This window comes from Hibiscus syriacus, unplaced genomic scaffold (genome assembly GCF_006381635.1).
Source record: "Hibiscus syriacus cultivar Baekdansim isolate YM2019G1 unplaced genomic scaffold, ASM638163v2 tig00111378_pilon, whole genome shotgun sequence".
Taxonomy (NCBI): domain Eukaryota; kingdom Viridiplantae; phylum Streptophyta; class Magnoliopsida; order Malvales; family Malvaceae; genus Hibiscus; species Hibiscus syriacus.
In genome coordinates, this window is record NW_024063074.1 from 139,141 (window position 1) to 150,072 (window position 10,932).

General features: G+C 32.3%; 2 protein-coding genes across 2 annotated transcripts; both read left to right on the top strand.

The window, feature by feature from the left end:
• The first annotated feature begins 5,485 nt into the window (after positions 1-5,485).
• Positions 5,486-7,417, top strand: LOC120159894. Its single transcript, XM_039170409.1, has 3 exons — positions 5,486-6,357; positions 6,516-6,684; positions 6,852-7,417. Exons 1-3 carry the CDS (start codon positions 5,554-5,556, stop codon positions 7,316-7,318), a joined length of 1,440 nt encoding a protein of 479 aa, XP_039026340.1. The 5' UTR covers positions 5,486-5,553; the 3' UTR covers positions 7,319-7,417.
• A 918-nt stretch (positions 7,418-8,335) lies between these two features.
• On the top strand, positions 8,336-9,470 carry LOC120159866 (probable small nuclear ribonucleoprotein G). Its single transcript, XM_039170390.1, has 3 exons — positions 8,336-8,455; positions 8,563-8,585; positions 9,128-9,470. The coding sequence occupies exons 1-3, from the start codon at positions 8,421-8,423 to the stop codon at positions 9,322-9,324; spliced, it is 255 nt and encodes an 84-aa protein (XP_039026321.1). The 5' UTR covers positions 8,336-8,420; the 3' UTR covers positions 9,325-9,470.
• Positions 9,471-10,932: the final 1,462 nt, after the last annotated feature.

Here is a 10,932-nt window from a genome sequence, read left to right on the forward strand (position 1 = left end):
TAAGTTGATTTTTAATGATTTAAGCATAGATTGTTGTGTTGTTAATATTATAGAGTTGATTCTAAGCTTGAATAATGATTAAAATCAAATGAAAATGTTTAAAGATGAATTTAGTAAATGTTAGGGTTTATTGATTTGATTGAGATTAGGCCTGTAAACGAACCGAACGCACACGAACGGAGGTATGTTCATGTTCGTTCATTTAATAAATAGACGAACATAAACGAACACGAACATAAACGAACAAAATTTTTTTTGTTCATGTTCGTTTATTAAGGAATATAATTTGTTCATGTTCGTTCATTTAATAAATAAACGAACATAAACGAACACGAACATAAACGAACACGAACATAAATGAACACGAACATAAACGTTGGAGACCCTACCTTCCATTGTTCTTTCATGAAAAATAGTCGACAATGCAAATCAACTAAATCTACATTGATAAATAGTGTAAGAGTTGATTAGCAGTGATGAAATGTTTGAAGATATCAAATATTTCGATCGATCTTTTAAAGATATTAAATGATTCACACAACTTTAATTTAACGCTATAACATTTATCTTAGTGGTCCATGATTACATATGAACAATTATTTTCCGCTATTACACTCTTTTTCAGAAATTGCATAGAAACCTTTGTTTTGTTTTCTGGCAAATTCTATATATTTTTCTCTTTACTGATGCTTGTATACTTCCGATTGTTACCTTTATATTCCCATCTATTTCTAGAAAGAAGTATGATGTTTTCTTGAGTTTTTAGATGTGAAGATACCTGCAATAACTTTACATATCAACTATTAAGCCAAATAAAACAGAGAAAGAGATGAAAACAAACATGTAAAACTTCATATTGCACTATAATATAAATTGTTTTGAAGCTTTCAGCGATCGTCTCCACTCTCTAGTGAACAGTAGGGTTTGGGAAAAAAAGGGGGAAATGAATATAGGTGCGAGGTGCCTCACAGGTTAACATATTGGATTTAATCTCCAAATAAAATTGGATTAATTATGGAGTTGGTAATCAGAATATCATATTAATTAATATTTTTAAGATACTTACAAATTGGTCACCAAAATTGATTTAAGAAGATTGGGTTAAACATAAATGAATGAACATAAACGAACATAATCGAACGAACATAAACGAACATAACCGAACGAACATAACCGAACGTTCACGAACGTAAATGAACGAACGAGACCTATGTTCATGTTCGTTCATTTAATTAAACGAACAAAAAATCTTGTTCATGTTCGTTCATTTAATAAATAAACGCACATAAACGAACTTCCCGCCGCACGGTTCATGAACGGTTCGCTGAACGTTCAGTTCATTTACAGGCCTAATTGAGATTACATGGAAGTAATAATAGGAACTTCAATTTATGTATATGTGTTCATTTGATAAGCTAATAGAATTAGTGAATAAGCTAAGAAATACAAATTAGTAAAATTTGTCTAAGTTGGTAATCTGAACAATAAGTTTATAAATTCACCATAAATTCTACAAGAATGATTAGAAGATTATTTTTATAACATTGAATTCGTATATCAGCTAGTTTTATTTAAAACAAAAGGATACTGATTTGGAAGTGTATACAAAAAGATATGAATTTTTAACTGATGAAAAGTCAAAATTTTGGGCAACAGATTATGCTCAAACAGATTATGTAAGTTGTATTAGAAAATTCACCATAAATTGTACAAATTGAACTAGAAGAAGTTCCTTATATGGTTAGATTCGTATTCGAGTCTAATTTTTAATGGTATAAACGAAATAATTTTTTAAGTGCCTAGATTAATACATAATAATATTTCTTTGAGGATAAACTGTTAGAATGTGAAATTGAGGTAAATTATGCATTTTATGATACTTTTATGTTATATGCTATCTTAATTGTTTGAAATGAGATAACTCTATTATCTTAGAATGATAATTATGACATTTATCATATGATGAAACTATGAAGAATTTCATGGAAATGTTGTTTAGATGATGTATTCATGCTTGAATTAAAATATAATCCATATGCTAGGAAAACTTAAAAGTATTCGTCCAAAGGGAAAGAAATAAGGAAAACATGTGGTAAAATTTTACAAGGGTTAAAAATAATGTAGGAGTGATTTTTACATGCTTTGAATGTGATTGGACCAATTTGGAAAATTGTGAAAGTGTAGGGATTTATTAGCATGAATTAAGAAATATAAGGAACAATGTGTAATTGTTCAATAGATGATTATTATATTGGAATTTATTGTTAAAATATTGAATTTGATGTTAGGATGTGAAATTGGACTAATTTGGAAATTTAGAAAAGTTTGGGGGTTAAATAATAAATTATGAAAATAAGTAAGGACTTAAGTGATTTTTTTTTAATTATTAGGGTATTATGTTTTTAATTAAAAGGCTGAAAATTTTGGTTATGTTAATTGAAGCTTGAATTGAAGTTAAATTTGTAAAAAATTATTAAGATTGATGACTAAATTATAAATTATATAAGTTAGGAGTTTTGAAATGGGAATTGATATAAATTAATGAACAGAAATTGAACATGTTGTTGGAATATTTGAATTTGTTTTAGGATGCTTGAATTTAGGATTAAATGGAGAAAATAACTATATTAAATAAAATATAAAAGTTGAGATGAAATTCTAAAAAAAGCTACCATATGGTTAAATTTATGATATTATGGATTTAGAATCAAATTTGGAAGAATGTATATGTTAAAGGACTAAATTGTAAATATGGATAAATTAAGGATTAAAATAGAAATTAAGTATGAGGTGATGTGTAAAGTCTAAACAATTATTAGAGGGATTTAAATAGTTAAATTGGAATTTGGCTCAATATGAGGAGTTGTATAAAATAATTGAAATGGATTTAAATTGAATAATAAGGAACTAATTTGTTTATATACGAAATATTGGATTTATAATTGAAAGAAAAGTTTATTTGTGGTTAAATGTGAAATGTTGAAAAGTCAAGTGAATTATTGTGAAAATAATAATTGTGATTATTTAAGGGACTTAGAAGGATAATTTAATAGAATTAAAGTTAGTTTCGATTTGATAAAAGAAATTACTATCACATATACATTAATAATATTTTTAAAATATTTATACGCACATGAGTTATTAAGTTAATTAAAGTATTAATATATGTTAAAATAATATATGAAGTTGATAATTATTCTATAAATGTTTTATATTAAAAATGAAATAAGATTTAAATAAAAACTCGGTGTATAAAATATGAGAGTCAATGATGCACGAGGTGGAGTGATTGTTGAATACTGTACATATCACTCAATGTGACTCATGTACCTTTGTGGTGCATGAGGTGGAGTGATAATTGAATACTGCACAAATCACTCAACGAAACTCATGTACCTTTGTGGTGTATGAGGTGGAGTGATAATTAGGGTCTGTTTGTTTAGCTATAATTGGTTTTCCAGAAAATGAATTACTGGAATTTGAATTACTGGAATTTGAATTACTGGAAAATGAATTACTGGAATTTGAATTCTGGAAAATGAATTATATTTCTGTAAAATGAATTACATTTCTGGAAAATGAATTACATTTCTGGAAAACATCTGGAAAACGTTTTATGATGTTTGGAAGATGTTATTTAAACATTTTTTCGGTATATTTTAGTGAAATAAAATTTTATAAATTATATTAATTATTTATTAAAGTAATAGTGCTATATTATATTTTAAAAATATTAATTAGTATATTTTAATATCTTTACTAAAATATTATTGAAATATATAAATAATATTATTCATTATTAAATATATAAAAAATTATTATATATTATTAAAATAAAAATATAATATCTTATATTATTATAATATAATTGATTATTTTATATAATATTAAAAATATAATATTATATTATTATAAATATTAATAAATATATTTTAAATATTTTAATAATTAATATTTTGATGAAAATGATATTAAAATATTCTATTAATATTAAATTCATAAAATAAAATTATTTTGAGTATTTTTGCTTTGAAGTAAAAAGTTCGGAAAATGACTTACGGAAAATGAATCCGTAAGTCATTTTACAGAAAACACAAAGGAAATTCTGTTACTAGGAAAATGAATTACATTTCGGAAAACGAATTACGTGAAACAAACACGGGAAAACGTTTTCCGGAAAATGAATTACGTGAAACAAACACGGGAAAACATTTTCCGGAAAATGAATTACGTGAAACAAACACGGGAATTCGGGGAAAACCAATTCCGTAATTCCAATTACGGGAAACAAACATACCCTTAAATATTGTACATATTACTCAATGAGACTCATGTACCTTTGTGGTGCATGAGGTGTAGTGATAATTGAATATTGTACTGATCACTCAACGAGACTTGTGTACATTTATGGTGTATGAGGTGTAGTGACTATATGATACATGTTTATATAGCACCTATGGTACAATTTTACAAGGCACTTTCGAGTACAAATATATTTACGAGGCACTTTTAAGTGCATACAAGTGTACACTCAATGAGACTCGAGTATCAAACATTCTCCTAATTATGTACTGGACTATAAAATGAAATTAAAGAAATACTACAATAAATGGTACAATATAAGAGAAAGGAACAAGACTAAAAAGAGAAACAATATAAGAAAATGAACATTATAGGAAGAAATAAAGAGTACTGGTTTGAAGTTCAATTTAACATGGAACGATTATAGATAAAAAGTTGTATTATAAATTAATTTGTATATGAAATGAATTGGACAAATCTTAATTAAATGGATTTATATTATTTGGTTATACGATTTTTGTAGTAATATATAAGTTGCATACTATCATTATGTAATTTAACATATATGAGTTAAATAGGTTGAATACGAGAGTTATATTAAAATGTGAAATAAATTAATATGTGAAATATCATAAAAGAGATGGAAATATAACAAGATGTTAATTGTACAAGTGTAATAATATATTATAAAGGTTAATCGATAAAACTTTTAAATTAGGCAGATTTAATTGTAATAGTAAATAGTATTAAACTTCCTAGTGACTGCCTAAATACTGATGTAAATTGGAAAATAAAATAGCACATTATGATTTTATTTGATTAAATAGTCTGATAATAAATGTTAAATAAAGATATTTTAAAAGAAATAAAATTTTACCGATTTCGAACGAAAATGTTATACATAATCTTTGTGACATCCTTAAAAAAATTAAAAGTTTAGGTACCAAAACTGATAGTTTAGGTACTAATCACATCAAATTTTTAACAGTGGGGTACTAAAATAAAATAAAAACTAAATGTTAGATATGATTTTAAAAAATTAAAAGTTTAGATACTAAACTAGATCAAGACTGATAGTTTAGGTACTAAATGCTTAGTTTACCCATAATATTATTACGAGAATTAAAAGAATAAATAAAACCCCGATATTTTTTGTTTTGTTTTTCAGTCTAACGATTTTCGGCCTTCTGTCTTCACTGGTCTCATCCGTTCATTTCCTCAAATTTTCAGTCCTCAATTCCGTCGACTAAAATGTTAGAATCCGACGAAACCCAGACCAAAATCCCAGAACCCATGGTTCGAACCGCTGGTGGCACCGAGTACAGCTGGTGCCGAGCGGTGCCCGGCGGCACCGGCATCACAGTCTTGTCCCTCCGCCTCTGTAATGAACCCGATATCTCAGTTCTTGAAGCGGCCCTTTCAAGACTCCAAGTTTATCATCCCATTCTTCGTTCAAGGATCCACTTCGATGCTTCCTGCAACACTTTCTATTTCGCAACACCGTGTGATCCCCATGTCAAAATCCAGTCCTTTGATCTTCAATCAACTTCCCACATTCTCCAAAGCTTCTCAGATGATTCCCACATCGACCCAAGCCACATTTTACTCGAGCATGAGCTGAATAGAAACTCATGGATCCGTAACGATGATGATGAGGACGGTGACCAAGTCGACAGGGATGTTTTTTTTGTCAGCTTTTACACGATAAGCGAGACGAGTTGGTTGTTGGTGTTCCGGCTACACACGTCGGCTTGTGACCGCGCTGCGGCGGCGGGTCTGTTGAGGGAATTGCTGGAGATGGTGGGTGGTGGGAGAATCAACACGGCGGAGGAGGAGATAGAGATGGGAAATGAAGAGAAACAAGTGGGGATTGAAGATTTGATTCCTAGTGGCAAAGCTAACAAGTCTCTTTGGGTGCGTGGGGTTGACTTGCTTGGCTACTCCTTGAACTCTTTCAGGCTGGCGAATCTCAACTTCATTGTTGCCGATTCGGCTAGACATTCTCAGGTTGTGAGGTTGAAGATGAACCAAGATGACACCGACAAGCTTGTTGCTGTAAGCCACAAATTGTTTTTATTCTCTGTTCAAAACATTATGCCTGGAATAATTCATCAACAAATTGAACTTGTGATCATTCTTTAGTTGAAAAATAGTCGGGGTTTGTGTCATTAAATTGTTTTGAGGTTTCAAGTTGCATTATATACAACTTACAGGGTTGCAAATCATGGGATATTAAACTCTGTGGAGCCCTGGCAGCAGCTGCTTTGCTTGCAGCTCGTTCCACCAAACCTTTCCCTGATCATCAAAGGGAAAAATACGCCGTTGTAACCCTCACCGACTGTCGATCCATTCTCGAGCCAGCACTCGGTGGCAATCATTTCGGTACGTACTTGTTCATTCCGATTATTATCCCTATCCGATCGATGCTTGAGTTCTCGAGGCAAGATTATATGCTAGATTTGCTTGCCACTTGTGTCTTGGACCCTTGATATAAGGTAAAAAGTTTCATAATATGGTATACTCGTGTTCTTTTTATCATCTTCTATTAGGATTTTACCATTCTGCAATCTTGAATACGCACGATGTGGCCGCCAATGACGATTTATGGGAGTTAGCAAACAGATGTTATACATCCTTTTCCAATGCCAAGAACAACAACAAACATTTCACTGATATGAATGACCTGAACTTCCTCATGTGTAAGGCCATTGACAACCCTGGATTGACTCCATCATCATCTATGAGAACTGCCTTCATCTCGATTTTTGAAGATCCTGAGATTGATGAATCCAACAAACTGCACCAAGAAATCGGCCTAGTGGACTACGTGGGGTGTTCTTCGGTTCACGGCATTGGTCCAACCATTGCCATATTCGACACCATTCGAGATGGATGTTTGGATTGCGCATGCGTGTATCCGGCGCCTCTGCATTCAAGAGAGCAAATGCAAGAACTGATAGAATCGATGAAAAAAATTCTTGCAGATGGTAGTATCAGTCTGCAGAGTAATAGCTAGATTTGTTTTTCCATCACTGAACAATGATGGCTTCATGAAAAATTTCTTTGCGAGTTTTGTCATCATAAATGGAAATTGAATAAGCTAGTAACTTGTCAATTCTTATATTTTGGGCTACTTTTAGCTTATATTTAGCTCACAATTCCTTGAGGCTTCCCGCTAAACTAAGAGGGACCTTAGTAACCTTTGTCTTCGACAACAAAAGGTTATGCATCTGAAATGCAGATTTCTTGACCTGGTTTTTGTTCTTGCCTTGAACCAGAATCAAACTTCTCATTACAACATTCTACAACATCGATAACTTCTCGGAATATTGCGGCACTGAATGGAACCAACTAGTTTATCCCTTTGTTCGAAACCATATTCATTGTATAGCTTCTCCAACATCATCTTGAAGAGTGGATGAGTCATGTAGCTGGTTTGGCACTACAAATCTTTGATCATCCTCTCCAACATAGATAGCGAAAGACCCAGATGGCGTCGAGGCTGTCATGGCTGATGGCGAAGAGATTTGCTCAAGTTCCCTTGGCAAACATTCATACTTTGATTCCACACAATCTCATCCACCCATGCTCTTCACCTTCTTGGCTAGCTTCTTCAAGGAACCCATCTTTCTCCCCCAACATTCTTCTTTTTGTTCTTTTGGTGTTTGGAACTTGAATGAGAGACAAGGAGCAAATAATCTTCTTTGATGAAGCCTTCATTTGTTAGACTTCAAGCCTTTGTGAATATCACTAGAGTATGTCATATTTCTCTACTATTCACCCTCAATTCATCAAAGAAATATAAAATATAAGCTTAATGTCTTTCATCGGAGGGTGGTTGGTCTAGTGGTATGATTTTTGCTTCGGATGTGAAAGGTCCCGAGTTCGTTTCTCGGAGCACCTATTTAGTTTTTGCAGATATGAATTCCATCTCAATTTTTTTTCACCATAGTTGGGCCGTATCTTGATAAAGCTCAGGCCCTCTACAATCCTTACTAAATTTACTTTAAATTCTAAGCTTCACGGCTTTTCTTCTGCTGCTTCCTCCTCAAAACCCTACTCCTCTCTTTTTGGCTCTCTGGCACTCCCCGTACGTAATACACCAAACTTCCATCGCAATGAGCAGATCAGGCCAGCCTCCAGATCTCAAAAAGCATGTTCTTTATTTTCTCCACTCATTTCATTTCTTCTTTTTTCTCCTCCATTTCACTCGAATAATTTATAGTCTCTTCTGTTGGTGCTGTTTTCTTATAAAAACAGGCACATGGACAAGAAACTCCAGAGTTAGTTTATTTTCTTCTTATTTGCTCCTTTTTTCAGTTTTCATGATGTAAACCTAGTTTTCCTTGTTGTTTCTTAAGCCGAAATTAGGTTAGTTAAGATGTCGTAGCTGAAGGGTTCTAATTCTTGATGGATAAATAACAGTAAAGCTAGTATCCTCTGTTAACTTTGTGCACCTAAAATGTGATTAACAAGAACAGAGGGGTTTCCCCCTTGTATATTTTCGATCTTTTAGGTTTTCATGGATATTCATTGCCTTAGCTAGTGCTTGGGTTGCTGCTGTTAATTGGTCTTGATAGTTGCATCTTTTCTAAGCTGAAAACGTGAAATAGTTGCTGTTTTAGATTTACACAAATTTAGGAGTTAGTTAGGACCCTGCACAAGTGAAAATAGATTGCGAGATTAACACAGTATGAAATGAGAAGATAATCATTGTAAAAAAAAGGTCAGTCTCAGCCATATATATGGATGTGGGATATGGAAACTTGCAGATGATTATGAAAGGAAGCGACGGTAATAGTGTGAATTTGTGTGAATTGTGCAGTCAAGCTGAATGCAAACAGGATGGTAGTTGGAACACTTCGTGGGTTTGATCAGTTGATGAATCTTGTGGTTGACAACACTGTGGAAGTGAATGGCAATGAGAAAACTGACATTGGCATGGTGGTATTAGCAGCAGGGCCAACACTAAGATTGGTGCCATCGCCTGCAACCAAAGAAGAAAATGAAACAAGCGGTTAAAAGTTTTCAGAGTCGACAGATAAAGGGTTTTAGGGTTGTTATTTAATTCCAACTTTTAGATAAATAGTATTATATATAAAGCAATGCTTAGTCTTTGAGTGAAACTAGTGCTGCTTGATGCTTCATACGATAGGGTTTTTATCACTTGTATTCGCTTCAGATATAAAAACTTTAGCAGCTTGAATCACTTGTAAAACAGGAGTTTATACCCGTTGCGTACCGGAAAGTAAGACCAAATGTGTTTGTTCCTAGGGTATGCACTTATTGCAAAGTGTTTTGGGTATCTCTAATGGTCGCATCAGATTCGTTTTGAGCTAGGGTGGCAATGGGGCGGGGTGGAGACGGTTTTGCATTACTCAATTAGTTCTCAACATTTATGGGGTATGGTTTTGGAGAATTCTCATTATATGTTTCAGGGATTTTTTTGTCTTCATACCCATCCCTTATAGATCATTGCGGGTTTAGGTTAATCCTCATCCCAAAAAGTAAACAAACAATTTTGAAATCAATATCTAAAACTTTAATATATATCATATTGTCTCAAATTGATCTCTATTTACAATATGAAAGTTTCAAACACCAATATTCATCTAACACCCAATGTATATGTATAATCTTAATTATTTTCAATCTTAACAAATCAATGTATATTAAATAAGAAAATATATAAACTTCCATTTTAGTTCCTTTGAGATGTAACAGTAGCAACATATAATCGCACAATCTTATTATATATAATTTTTTTATTAAAATATATATTAAGGGTATATTGGTAAATGGTTATAAATATATTTTTAAAATTTTGTAAAATATCAAGGATTTTTATGGATATTTTTCGAGGATTCTCATAGTTATTCACACGTGTACGGTTTTGTTATCCCCTAATTTGGATATAGTAATCCCCGACCCTATCCTCATTTGAGTTTCGAGAATAAAATTTTCCACATCCCTGTGAGTGAAGATTTGGATTATTCTCTATCCCTATTGATTCGAATCCTCACATTTTCGATTTTTCTCTACCCTATTGCCACCTCTATTTTGAGCCGTTGGTTTTGGCCATGGAATCCACAATCCTGAGCCAATTTACATTATAGTACATATTTTCAGAAACAACAAAAGTAAAGAGACGGGCCAGGTACCCTACTCAATAAACGAAACGAAAGCTCATCTTTTAAGCCTTTCGTTTCCCTTGCATGTAGGTTGGAACTTTTAACAACCACGATTCTGCAAACCCAACGTATAGGGGTGTTACCCCCATTACTTGGAAAAAGAGGCCAAAAGAGCAAAAGCTGGCACCTCTTTGTTTATGTACGTACCAACGTACAAATATCACAAGTTTAGCCGCGAAGTTGGGTTCAAGTTTTAAACAGTAAGCTTTAGGGAAAAGTAATTATACGGTAGGCACTTATTAGGATTTGTTATACCTTCTATAGATTAAAGGGGATAATTATTGTATTAGGAGATTGTCTCCGGAAGTGACCAACTCTCCCTCAACTAATAGTTTTGGATATATTTTTTCGTTTATCGGAATTTTTAAGGAACTCATATTATTTTAAGAGTATCATACTTTTAGAATCAACTATAGTATATAGATAAAATCTATGATTA